We start from the raw sequence: 14345 nt of genomic DNA on the forward strand, positions 1-14345 counted from the left end.
GGATAGAGGTAACAAATGGAGGTTTTTTTGGGGGAAACCACGCTCCTCTGTGAATTCAGATTAGTGATGCTGTGTTACTGGCTCACTGTGGACATTCTGTTCTATTTGAAACAGCTGGGGCTGTGAGGAAGACTGCATTTCCTACAGAAACTCAATTAGGCTGGATGGAAAAGAGGCCATGAAATGCTTCTGTTGTCTACAGAGAGTCAGTGAGAGTGTGTTGGACTCGGCTTTGAGTTGAATTCTAAATATAAACTGAGATCAGGCTTTGTTCAATTAGCTTGGTCAGCTTAGTACACTGGTATATTATCACATTTTGATATTCCCCATGCTCTTACAATTGTGCATATTGGGCTGCTCAGATTCCCCACAGGTTTCTAGAAACCGAATCCTTTTGGTCCTGCTGGTGTCACGGGGGTAGACAGAAGGAGAGGGGCTCGAGGCCTGGGTGGGATGAGAATCCAACTTGCCTGCTTCCTGCTCACACTTCTTTCTCTGCAACGGTGTGGTCATGTAAGATGTTACATTTCTTTCTCACATGACAGCAATAATGTGAGGGAAGCCAGATGCCAGTATGGTCCCACCCTTCCAACAGTTAGTTGTCAACAGCAATACAGGAGTCAACAAATAAAATGTTAGTAAACAACCTCTTCCAAATTAAGACATGAAGAAAACACTTCCCTGCACCTTGTCATTTCAAGCCTTTTTCTAAAGATTCAACATCCTTGTCCTAAATCCCCAGGGAGACTGACTGGGACCACCTTTGTTGCATCCATAACTTTATCTGCACCATCACTGTTTATGTGAAGGATTCTATATTTATATTTATATATGTTTATAGGAAAGATTTAAATTGATAAGGGTTGGTTCTTCCCTTGATGTGCCAATCTCTTGAGGCCCTACTACTGTGATATATATATATATAAATGTTCAATGAATACTGAATTCAGAAAAGTAACAAATGTAACTAAGCTTAATTAGAACAGAAGTTCCTCAAAGGCTCACTAATTTGAGTCATATATGTCCAAAAATATTCTAGGCACATATACAATACACAGCATACACAGAGGAATGATTTTCCAAAAGGCTTGAGAAATATTTGATTGACAAAGAAACCATTTTATAGCGTGTAAGGGAAGAGGGACTAGAGTGTGGAGTTTTCCTTTTTCTAGTTAGGAACTAGCAGATTTTTTTTTTTTTCATAGAAGGTCAGTGGTAAATATTTTAGGATTTACAGGCCCTATAGTTTCCACTCTACAGACAAAGCCTACAGTGAAGCACAAAGCAACCCCAGCTAATACATAACCACTGAGTGTGGTTGTATTCCAATAACGCTTCAGAACTGGCTTTGTCTTAGTTCGAGTTAATCAACTTGGGAAGGAAAGGGTTTATTTTTTTCTTACACCTCTTGGTAAAAGTCACTGATGGAAGTTTGGGGAGGAACTCAAGCAAGAAAGGAACCTGGACACAGGAGCCAATGTGGAGGCCATGGAGGAGTGCTGCTTGCTTGCTTGCTCAGCCTGCTTTCTTATATGCCCCAGGACTATCAGGCCAGGGGTAGCACCACTCATAGTGAGCTGGGCCTTCTCACACCAATCACTAATTAAGAAAATGCACCACAGGCATTGTCTTTGTTAGGGTTACTATTGCTGTGATGAAATACCATGACCAAAGCAAGTTGGGAGAGGACAGGGTTTGTTTGGCTTATGCTTCCATCTCACTCTTCACCAATGAAGACATCAGGACAGGAACTCAGAGAGCAGGAACCTGGTGGCAGGAGCTGATGCAGAGGCCACAGAAGATTCCTGCCTTTTGGCTTGCTCTTCATGGCTTGCTCAGCAGCTTTCTTAAAGAATCCTGGACCACTAGTCCAGGGATGGCCCCACCCACAATGGGCTGTGCACTCTGCCATCAATCACTAATTAAGAAAATGCCCTATAGGCTTTCCAACAGCCCAGTCATATGGAGACATTTTCTCAATTGAGGCTCCCTCCTCTGTGATGACCCTAGCTTGTGTCAAGTTGACATAAAACTAGGCAGAATAGGCATTTTCTCAATTAAGTTTCCCTCTTCTTAAGTGATTCTAACTTGTGTCAAGTTGACAAAAATCTAACTAGCACAGGCCTCTTCTCTCAGTCTCTTTAAATAATTTATTTGCAAAAATGACTATTGGTATCCATAATTGGCAAGATAGTCTCACAAAATGTAAGACTACTGCATTATTTAGGGTAGGCATCTGCTGAATTTGGTGAGGATCTATATATTCATCCATAAGAATGGCTAAATACGTGAAAATGTTTACTGAGTATTAATTCAGGAGTATGGTCATTGTATAATAGAATTTGTGGGGCTCTGCTATACTTATACCATCTATTTCAAAAATTCTCAAGCTTATTTTTTCATATTTCCAAGTTTTTACCCATTTCACAAACAGGTCTGATTCGTCTTCAGCTCTAAATCCAATTTTACATAAAATTTTGCAGTTACTTGCTGCACATGTTAAACATTCATGCCTTTGCCATATGCTATTATGAAAATTGCACTGATTTATAGCAGTTTGACACCACTAGACAGCACAGATTCACCTGATAGCAAATCACGTGGTATTGGGAAATAATGTTTTAAATGTTTAATAAGCATCCAGACCTCTGTTAAACTGGTAATATGTAGTCACGTAGTTTTTGGAGAAAACTTTTACAACACATTAAAAACAGAGTCCTATATTTTGTGACTGTGAGCCATATGAGGTCCAAACATAGCCAGTAATAGCATAGTGGTCAAGAACATAGAATATTGCACTTAGGTAGACTTAGGTTTAAATACTGACTCAACTGTTTAACCACTCTGTAACCTTAATTTCCTCAGTAACACAGGGAGACAAATAATATCAATCTGGCAGCTGCTGTAAGGAGTAGGCATAACTTCACATAAAACATCCAATACCTGTAAAAGTCTGTTCTGACCCTCTCAATAATCAGTAATTATCACTAGCTCCTATTGTCTACACATTACATTCTATTGAAGGAGAAATGAATGATTCAGAATATATGGGACTATACAGGAATGTTGGAAGAAGATTTAAAAATTTTCATATAAGACAAAAGGTTACTACTGTAGCTAATAGTCCTAACTTTAAAAACTGGTAAAAAGGAATAGAATCATGACAAATTCTCCTCACTTTGAAGGTATCAATAATGCAGTATAACTATGCTAAAAGGGTTTACAGAAATTGGTACTATCTCTCTACCCACTCTGTACTCTATCAAATTATATCAGGAGGGAGGAGGCTCCTTAGAAATAATTATACTTGGCTGCAGTAAGTGATTATATACTGTATAACAAATATTCATTAGTATGTGTGTTAAATGGACACTTTTTTGATTTTGCTTTTTTTTTTTTAATTGTAAGTACACATCTGAACATAGATGGATTCTCTGTGGGGCAACATTCTTCTTGTGTGTGTTTTTGTGTTGGGGGTGGTAATTTTGCCCTGCAGAGATTATCTGGCAATGCCTGGAGATCTTCTTGGATGTCACAATTTGGGTAGCCGTGCTACTGGCACCAAGTGGGATGCTAAGCTGAGTAGACGTTAGGGATGTTGCCAGCCATCCTATAATGCATAATATAGCCTCTGCAACAAAAATTACCTGGCCAGAATGTCACGATGTTTTAGTCAAGATCCTTGGTTTTGAACTAAGATCCTTCAGGGCTGTAGTGTTTTGAAAGAAAATGGCCCCCAAAGTGAATGGCACTATTAGGAGGCATGGCTTTGTTGGAGTAGGTGTGGCCTTGTTGGAAGAGGTGTGTTACTGTGGGGGTTGGCTTTGAGGTCTCCTAGGCTTAAGCTACTCCCAGTGAGACAGGCTACCTCCTGTTGCCTGAAGATCAAGATGTAGCAGCGACCTCTCCAGCATCATATCTGTCTGCACACCAGCACTATGTCTCGCCATGATGGGAATGGACTGTACCTCTAAACTGTAAGCGAGCCACCACAATTCAATGCTTTCTTTCTAAGAGTTGCCATGGTGTCTCTTCACAGCAATAGAAACCCTAATTAAGACAAGGGCCAAGTGGGTTCATCTGTCTGCCCTCAGTGGATACTGGGGCAGGATTAGGGAATGGTACTACTTTTGTCAATATGATGACATTATCTCATGCATCTATGTGCTGGTTACACATTTACATATCAGAAATCCTAGCCTAGAATCTGCCTACCTAAGAGAATAACTATAAATACCAAGGCTGCAGGTTAAATAGCACTGGATGCTGGACCTCAAGTGGACCTCAGTGCTGAGATCAACTTGTCTTTTTTTTTTTTTTTCCTGAGACAGGGTTTCTCTGTGTAGCCTTGTGCCTTTCCTGGAACTCGCTTTGGAGACCAGGCTGGCCTCGAACTCATAGAGATTTGCCTGCCTCTGCCTCCTGAGTGCTGGGATTAAAGGCGTGTGCCATCACCATCCGGCCAAATAGACTATCAGCCTCCTTGTCAGGGAATCGAACCCCGGTCTCCTGTGTGACAGGCGGGGATACTCACCACTATACTAACAAGGAAGACGAGAGAAGCTTGTCTTACACATGGAGGAGAGAAATAATTTACAGTATCTTTGACCAAGCAAGTGACCAGGGTTTCCCTGGCTCAGGATTTCTTAAGTGGCATCAATTTCCATAGACAGACAACATGCTATAGTAACAATGGAATCAAGTGCAATCCTTTCTTTCCCAAGTACCCTGACACACTGTCACAGCTGCTTACAAGGTTACAGACTTAAAGATGATTAATGACCCAAGACTTCAAAAATGTACATAAAGAACATTACTTTAAAGCTCTTGATTCTGTATTTGGTGTCATCTCGGCGCTGTTGAAGAGAATCTCTGTGAATTCTGTATTTAGAGTATCTGCCATCAGTTTTCTCAGATAAACTGGAGGAATCCTGGAAAAGCAAGAAAGGGTTCAAAATTGGTGAATGAAAGAAAACTCAGTGCTAGAAATTAGAGTAAGGAAGTAGTGACATATGGAAAAGTAACTGTAGTCAGCATTTAGAGAGATACATACGAGAAACATAGGCAACCAAGGGAAAAGAAGAACATGGCCACACTGTACTTGGCCACAGGGTAAGATGGGTGTGATATACTCTCTGAGACAACTGACCCTCCCTTTCCAGCTGCTAACAACTACCAATTGCTCCACAGCTGGGGAAGGGGCTGTGTGCCAATGGATCACATACATTTTTAATTTAGTGTTTCATTATTCTTCACAATCATACAAAGTCAGAGAACAAATAAATTAAGAAAGCAACATGTTCAGGACCTTTCTTCTATTTTTTTTTCCTTCTCTTCATTTTCAGTAGAAAGAAGGAACACGCTAATTAGCTATGCTAGTCAATTATTAAGACATTTAATATTTGGGGACAATTTAGAAGAAAATGAGGTAAAAGATTTTGGTGTGTACAATCATCTATAGCAGAGAGTCTGAAACACTCCCAGAGATTCTTTGTCTTATTAGTGGTTTAAGTGAGGAAGGGAAATTGGAATTCCAGTTCCAGCATTTTCATTTTCATCAGGAAAGCAAAGGAAAGAAAAGAAAGCTGCCCAGAAAATTATAAATACTTCGGCCAGAGATAGGTAATTTGTGGCAGATTTGGATTGGAACTCAGTACCGTACCCTTCCTACCTTATCAAATAAGCAATGTTTAAATACAGATGACAGAGCTGAAGCATTTTTTTCCTTCAAAAATGGGGTTAAAAGAAGATGAAGAAGACAAGAAGGGAGGATATAGCCACATTCAAGAAAGAATAAAGTCAAGCGTATCAAAATAGGATAGAGTTTCTATGCAGTCATAACTATGGGACTATCAGAAAATACATTTGTAAAGTACATTTTTGCACAGATATTAGTGGTGGTACCATGAGTAGGACCCACACAGATGACAGTATTTATGTCCTTCAATTTATATTAAGAAAGTATTCTGTGAGACATTAAACCATCTGGGGCATGAACTTGAACTTAGATAAACATTTAGGTCTTTGAATTCTTGTTTAAATCATACTGATTTATAGACAGTTATAGTGTCTGTGTGTACATGTGTAAATATAATCCATACTTAATAACATGAAGGATTTCTATATTTTCACTTAAGGCTGTATTTAATTATTCCATGAAAGTGATTTAAATGAGCTATTTTTAATTGTATAGATGGCTTTGTAGTACACATAAACATATGGAATGGGTTTCAGGATGGAGGCAATAGTGAAAAGAAGAGACAAATTAGATCTCACTCCCAGTAAATTTACATACTTTAAGCTTCAATTTTCTCAAATATAAAATAGGAAAAATATCTCTGAATATAAAAAAATGTAATGGATTTAGCTACTGTTTGCTACACAGTGCAATAAAAATTATAAAAAAAATATTTGCTACATGTGATAACAAAAATAGCTAGCAAGTATGTCCCTTTTTAGAATACAGGGTTCACTTTTAATGAATTGGAAAATACAACTCTGAACTTGAAAACACGTTCTCCCAGAAAACTTCAATATAAATATATCCTCATATTGGAGTCTATGCACATGCAAGGCAGGCTTACAGACAATCAGCAGACTTTGAGTAACAATAATCGATGCTCTGATAAGAAAACATGGCTTCTGGAGTGCACTCATAAGCATTCTGTTCACTAAGAGCACCGGGGGACAAGTGAGCTGTGACTGCAAGTCTAGCATCACGGGCGTATCCTGGTCTACAGTGGGCGTCTGTTTCTCACCCATCCTTCATTTATCTAGGTGACACCAGTACAGAGAGAAAAGGAGGAGGAGGAGGAAGAAATAATAATAATAATAATAATAATAATAATAATAATAATAATAATAATTGTGCTGGACATTCTCCACACAGGGTTGTATGAGGGTGAAGGGAAACTATACAGTTCTGTATGCTGATGTCCTAACTGTATGATGGGGATTTAAACTGTAAATACACATTCCCATTGTGAGAAAGAACCAACACTTTAGTAAAGGATACAAGGAACACTTGTTTTATCAGTAACTGTCTAGTTTCAAAATGTGTCAACCGACTCTTGGATCACACTAAAAATGGTTCAGTTGTGGAATCATCAAAAATACTCACTATATTTTGAGATCTGCATGATATCATTGATTGCAACACAACCATGCTATTGCTTGCTGACATTTTCTACTTAAATGTATCATCAAACAATATGCTACATTTAAAGAGAGCCTAAATATTATGTAACTCATATTTTTAGTAATTTTTAACGCCAATTTGAAACAAGAGGCTACATGTTCACAACGTAAACCTGTATCACTTTTAGTTTTAATTTCTTATTTGTAACTAGTGGGTTGATACTGTAATAAGCTATAAGTTGCTAAGGCTATACTTTACATTTGCATCCCCTAAAGGGACATGTGAAGAAATAAACTCTAAACTATTATGAACTTGATTTCACATGCCACAAGAGAGGAATAACTATGAAATACGATGTTTCTAAAATAGGAAGTATCTCATCTTCCTGTTGTCACTGGTACATTTCAACCCCTTTAATTCTTAGGTTTTCTAAATTATTTATGTATTATGTTACATCTTTAGAAGGAAAAAGTACATTTCTAATAGTAAGATAAAGTTTCCATTTTCCTATGCTATATTAATACAAAAGTTTGGTTATTTTAAGTCCTGACTTCACAGATGTCAGTGAACTCTGCTCAGATGGCATTGTAAAAAGTCCCCAGTGTTCTTCAGAAATTCCTCCCTCCCTACAAGCTTCCTTGCACATCAGGAAGATGTCAAGTGTTCTAACTCAGACAAAAATAATGAAAGAGACAAGGCAACTCTTCCTCACTCTGAAGTCTTTGAAATCCTCTAGCAGGCTCAGTTTCTCAGGCACAGACTCCAGATGGTCTAAGGCCACTCGGGTACTCTAGGAAAACAACAAAACAAAGCATAAGGGAACTCAATCAAAAATTAATATTCTCAGAATCAAAATACTGAAAACAAGACACACCACCAGCAGATTAAACTATAAATTTATAGCCAAATAAGAACAAATATTTTCTATACATCTTTTAAATCGGGGGAATTATTTCTTTTCACAAAGTATATGAGATGCATTTGCAAAGCAGACTCCTTGAAAAGGCTTCCTAGATAATTGCGTTCAATTGACACGCTATGAAATTTTCTATAGAGCATTTCATATTTGCATTAATTTACAAAAATTGCTTCAGTGAACACCAGAAATTAACCACCAGGTGATGGTAAGAAAAAGATGAGTTTGCAGTTACGTTTCTATGGAACACATTCGACACTCTCAAATGTTGTCATTACAAAGAAAAGAGTTCTCAACAATTATTTTTGGGAAAAAAGAAAATGCAAAGTGGTTCTCAGAAGACAACCTTGAGCCAACGATGGTATATATACTGGTAATGAGCATTAGCATTTGAATTTGAAAAGAATTTTCATTAAACAAAGCAAAAACACAGACAGGTGATGTAAGACTCAGGGCATAAATCTTCGAGCTGCAGATGAGTTAGTGGCCACCATGTTCCATTGAAATGTCTGACACCTTTCATGAACTATGGGTTGGGAAAGTCATTGGACTTAGCAGTGAGATTCCTGGGCTCTCATTGCCTCACCCCCACCCCCTGCCCATAGGACTGCAGGAGCCATATGCTCCAGATGATCTGCTCTGAGACAGAGAAAAACTGCCCACCATGTTGGGTTTCATGTAAGTGAAACAACTTTAACCTTGTTAAGCTGTAGATTTTAGGGTTTGGTATCTACCAACATACAGCTCAACAGTAATTAGTTCAGGCGATGTTTGTGCTGAGGATTAAGTAATTAAAGTGGACAAGTCATGTGGTCATCTGGCTTTTTATTGGGTGGACAGGTTCTGATTTATGGGCATGGCAGAAGTTTTTCTTTGAGAAGAGTTCATCACTTTTTACTCAATCTCTCCACTTGATCCCCACTCCATTCCAGAGGTTGTGTGCTCTCCCTGGCATCTCGTACCAGGGCCTCACCAAGGCAGTTTTTCCAGAGCATCTACTTTATATCTCCCACAGGCTGTGGGCACTGCAATGGATGGAAATATGAAAGTAATGGGATGTCTTTGTTCAACATACTTTCAATTCACCCCTTCCCACCTCCCCCTTCTTCAGTAATGGTACTAATGAGTGCAATCAAAAGTCGAACTGGAATTCTGCAGAGCGAATGATGCTTGCTTTCCATTGCTATTCCCTTGACAGGCACATGGGTTTCGCCTTTTCTGTTCTGAGTTCTATATGACTTCTTCAGTGTTTTGTAACTTGAGAGTCACAGCTGTTTTCTGGTTTTGTCATATATAATAGTTTTGTCATATATAATAATAGATTTGTCATATATAAATCAGTGCTCCTACTCTTCATAAGCTTTTAGAAATTGGTGATGCAACTTCTACCATTTTGAACAGGAACTTGTTTTGTGCTGGTCCAAGTTAGTCAAGTGTTCTTTCCCAGAGTCTATTTAAAAGATTTAGTATTTTGTTCCTTCTACTTAACATTTACATTATTGTTAGTTTTTCTGCTTCATGTACTTATTTAAACTGCCATACACTTTAAATGGCTTCACTTAATTTTTCTACAGGTTGGAAAGAATCATCAAAATGACATTTTTCTTAATATAGGACACAACATGTAGGTTTCAGATAACAGGGAGGGTTTTTTTTTTTGGGTCACTTTGTAGGCTATATTTACTTAAGTAATAAAATTAGAGATATTTAAGAACTATATTAGCTCATGAAACTAAAACACAAAGCAAAGCTCTGATGACTATTTGAAGACAAAATTGTGAGTTGAATAAAACTCTTTTCATAAGCAGATTCTAATAGATTTTCAGCACTAAATTGTTTCCTTTTTTCTCATTTGAAAGTGATCCTGTGAACCTGAAGAATTTTAAACTCACTTCTTTCTCAAAATAAGCAAATAACCTCTATAAAACCTGAGTAATTTTCAACCAACCAGGTGACTTTGTGACCCTTCTCTATTTTGTTTTTGCATGCTCACATATCAGTTTATTATGACTGTGATATTTTGGGTATATATTCAAATGACTGCATTATTGTGGCATCCATAAAAAGTCTTTGCCTCATTATTAAGCACAATTATTTGTATAGTAGTCCCTTTACCTCACCTATGTCTCCATGAACTCTCTTCATATTTTCTCATAATTTATTTCAGTGTGTATGTGTGTGTGTGTGTGTGTGTGTGTGTGTGTGTGTGTGTGTGTGTGTGTTGGGCATATTAATGTTGCCTAATACTTTAAAGGGTGTGGAGAAGTCTCAATTAACAAACTATAGTCCAATTTTTCAAGTATATTTCAGTATATGGTAGCAGCAAATAATGATTAATTTAATTCTTTAAAACATATCAGATATTTACAGAAAGGTGTAAAAATGGTTCTCCTTGGGCAAGGCAGCACATGCTTGTAACCTCATCAACTGGGAAGTGGAGGCAAAGGAACTTCCAATTCCAGGTCATGCTGGAATACCAAGTGAGTCCGTAAAGAAAGAAAGAAGGCTCACTTTTGAAAAGTAATATAATAGTTACCATAGCATGTTTTAAACAGCAGAGAATGCACAATGACAAGTTAGTTAAACACTCTCTCTCTCTATATATATATATCCACCATATATAGTTCTGGTTCCCTGCAGGGAGCTATACTCACATAGCCTAGAGGCAGTGGTTAATTCCAACCCTGTTTAGAAACATAATGAAAGATCAAATAAAAAAAAAATAATTTGCCTGTAAATTCAATCACCTTTTAATCTGCTCTGTACTCCTCACAACACCATATGCACTGTAGACATATTACTATATTATTATATTACATATTAAAATATTAGATGGATAAGGACATGAAGAACCAGAGCGTATAAGCAACAAACAGACAATCACATAGTAGCAAAACCGGGATGCAAATTCTAGTAACCTGAATGCAAAAATGGCAATGTTCTCACTACAACCACCACCACCCTCCACATTTATATAATACTAAGCTAACAAGGCATGGAAAGCATCCAGAAGCTGTAATGCGGCTGCTTTTATTTCCAACCCCTTTCCAGCCATGCTCTGAAGATATGTTCTTGATGGAACTGTTTTTGTTAGTGGTGTTTTAAGAGGAAATCATGAAGAATTTCATCTTTTATGCTCAGGACCATGTGTATCTAAATATATATATACATATGCACAGCAGTCAGAAAGATACACACACACACACACACACACACACACACACACACACACACAAAGGAGTCTGGATATCATAGTGTGTGGGACTAGAGCATAGACATCTGCTCACAAGACTTTCCTCAAATAAACATTGACTGAACAAAAGCAAATGCGGTTATCATTCTCTAGACAGTCTAATGAACCCATGGATCGTTATTAAATGCCCAGACAAAAGTCTGTTGTTTAATTTTATTTTCTCCTAAGAGTATAAGCAAGTGATAGAAGAAACTGGAGTTTAGAAACCTTGTCTATGAGCCCCTGTGGCTTGCCCACTTACAGATGTGTTCACATGTCTGTCAACAAAGGCAAAGCACAAGCTGCCAACTTTACCCTTCCCAAATTTCAACACACATCAGCCTCCTATGGAGCCGAGCAGTTTGAGCTGGCCTACAGAACTGTTCCCTCAGATCTTCCTTTGTTTCAGACCAGAAGGAAATTGAATAATATCATATGACAGCATAAGTAGCATCAATTAGGAATTAGACAGAGGAATGCATTACAAATCTTAGATCCTGTCTCCTGTGGAGAAAACTTACGGAACAAATTTAACCATAGGCTGTACATACTTCTCTTTGTAAAAATGCACATCTGTTTCGTTTTATTAATATATAACAAATATAATTTTCTCACACTGGTATTGAAATTGTATGTGTAGATGATAAAGAAGAATTTGTCTATGTTTTAAGACTGGCACAACATACATGTTAAATAAACAAGGTTATGAAGCAATTTATTTGGGTTCAAAAATGTAATTCTATTTCATTTGGAAAGAAATCTACTGCAAAACTTTCCTGACAAATGGCTGAACGGTGGTGAAAAGACCTGAGTAAACACAGTTCAAGGACAGGAAGGGTGAGCTCACATAAAGGACGAACTGTACGCCTTTCCCTGATGCTGACTCCATCCAGCACAGCTGTATTGGCATTAAAGGGCCCTCTTTTTATCCAAAGTGTCTAACACCCTCTGGAACCAACCCGAACAGTAGCAGGGAACAGGCCTGCAAAGCCTGGTGCTGCTGATGACATCCTTCATGAGGCCCAGACAAGAAAGCTGTGTGGGTTCCTCCAAACATGAACAAAATCCTTCATTTATACACTGAGAGCAGGCCTGCAAAGCCTAGTGCTGCTGATGACATCCTTCATGAGGCCCAGACAAGAAAGCTGTGTGGGTTCCTCCAAATGCCAAATGTCTCTGTATTACATCTGCCACTATAAACCAGGCCAAGAACTTGTGGCTGGGGACACCCTAGGCTCTAAGAAGAATCTACAACTGTTACTTTGTTAATTGGACATAGCACCAACCTGCCCTCTAGATACTTGTCCTTAGACCCACAGATTAGTACAGCTCACATCCCTCATTGGGGAAGCTTCTTTTTGCAGTGAATTGAGGTTAATACAGAGACCTACAACTGGTCAGAGAAAGCTGGACGGTGCTTAAATCTAAAAGGAACATCTGTATAACTCCCTCTGCCCAAGGTGCAGAGAATGTTGCAGAGGAGGGACATGGACAGATTCTAACAGTTAAAGGATGGAGTGGAGTGCTGTGAGATAGTGTCTCTGGATACAACAAAACCAGCACACCTATGAACTCACATGAGCTGTGGATTCCTGTATAAGACCCACACAAGATAAAGGCAGTCAACATTCCAGCATGGATATAAGACAAACTCCTGATAGCCTACCTCTAGCTGAGGAGCTGTTGGCAACTGATGGCAGCTGAAGGAAGGGGGGGGTCAGTTTTCTGTAGGGGTGTTACTCCTAGACGGTTACCCATGTAAACACAGGGAACACTATAGTCAGTGAGTTATAAAGTAAACCAAGAACAAAAACTCAGAAGATGACCTGAAGTTGGGAGAGGAAGAGAGAGGAGGAGTCTGGAAGAAAATGGAGCAATGAGTAAGTGATGATAAAAATACATTGTATACATGTTTGGAATTTTTAAAGAGTGAATAAATATTTTTTAAAAGAGAGAAGATACATTTTCAATCACAGAATTCTCATTCTAGATTATAAATTAAAGTCAATCTATTTTCTTCTTATTAGCTTACAAAAGACAAAGAGTTCTTTCCAAGTAAGTGGTTTAAAGGGTTGTATTTTTCTTGATGAGAAAACAGTAAGAATGAAGTGAATGATGAGAAGATAGGGGATAAAGAAACGTCTCTTTGCAGGAAACATTTCAGATTTTCTTGTAAATATAGTGCCTACCACTCCCTTCTATGAAGAGCATAGTTCTCTCCGGGTGCTGAACAATATGTTAGGTATTCACAGCTCCTTGACAAGGGATGCCTGCAATCTGCCTAATGGATATAATGGTATTTCTTCAAATTGAAACTAAAATGTACTTACAAAAGAGGGAAACTGAACATTGGGGAGGGGACTGAAGTCACCAGTCCTTACTGAGAAGACACAAAGTTCCAGGAATGTCACTTACATCTATTTTGTGGTTTGGGGAATATCACTTAGCCCTGTTTTCTAAGCCACAGTTTTTATTTTTTGAAATGGAAATAAATAATTGTAGTCTTTATTATCCTATACCCTCTGTGAGCAGCAATTATCAGGTAAAAGAGTGGATATGAAAGTACACTGAAAATTGTCAAGTACTTCCCAAACATCAAGTATAAAAATGAAACAAAAACAAAACAAAAAAACCCATTGAATCTGAGGCACTATCAACTATAGCAGCTTCCAAATAGAAAAGCGCCGAACAATGATCTACAATTATAGCAAATACAGACTAAGCAAAATGCAATGTAGAGAAACAAGTTATTTTCAGAAGTCGCCTGCCATTATATAGACATTATTTTAAAATACAAAAAGAACAATGGCACTTATATTTTGAACATACTGCACTCTACTCTTTATTTGGAGAACATTCTTTCACTTTTTCCTCCATCAAAATGAGCATATTCTCCCCAACCCCCAATAAAAGATAGTTCATTCTAGAACTAAATTTGAGTGACTATGGCCTGGGACAACACAGTCTTCCTCAAAGGATAAAGAAACCTGGCATCACATCAAAAACTCCATTTTGGTTAAAAAGATTAGGACTTTTTCACACCTGGACTATGAAACTTG

The 14345-nt window shown here is 38.0% G+C and overlaps 1 protein-coding gene across 1 annotated transcript in view; it reads right to left on the reverse strand.

Moving 5' to 3' along the window:
• Positions 1–14345, reverse strand: part of LOC114698814 (centrosomal protein of 128 kDa-like) — a 120662-nt gene that overhangs the window by 16329 nt on the left and 89988 nt on the right. Inside the window, exons 4-5 of the mRNA XM_028877665.2 lie at positions 7851–7928; positions 4818–4931 (exon numbers count right to left, since the gene is read on the reverse strand). Of these exons, the coding sequence (XP_028733498.1) occupies positions 4818–4931; positions 7851–7928 (192 nt within the window). The remainder of the gene's footprint in view (positions 1–4817; positions 4932–7850; positions 7929–14345) is intronic.

This window comes from Peromyscus leucopus, chromosome 14 (assembly GCF_004664715.2).
Source record: "Peromyscus leucopus breed LL Stock chromosome 14, UCI_PerLeu_2.1, whole genome shotgun sequence".
Classification (NCBI taxonomy): Eukaryota; Metazoa; Chordata; class Mammalia; order Rodentia; family Cricetidae; genus Peromyscus; species Peromyscus leucopus.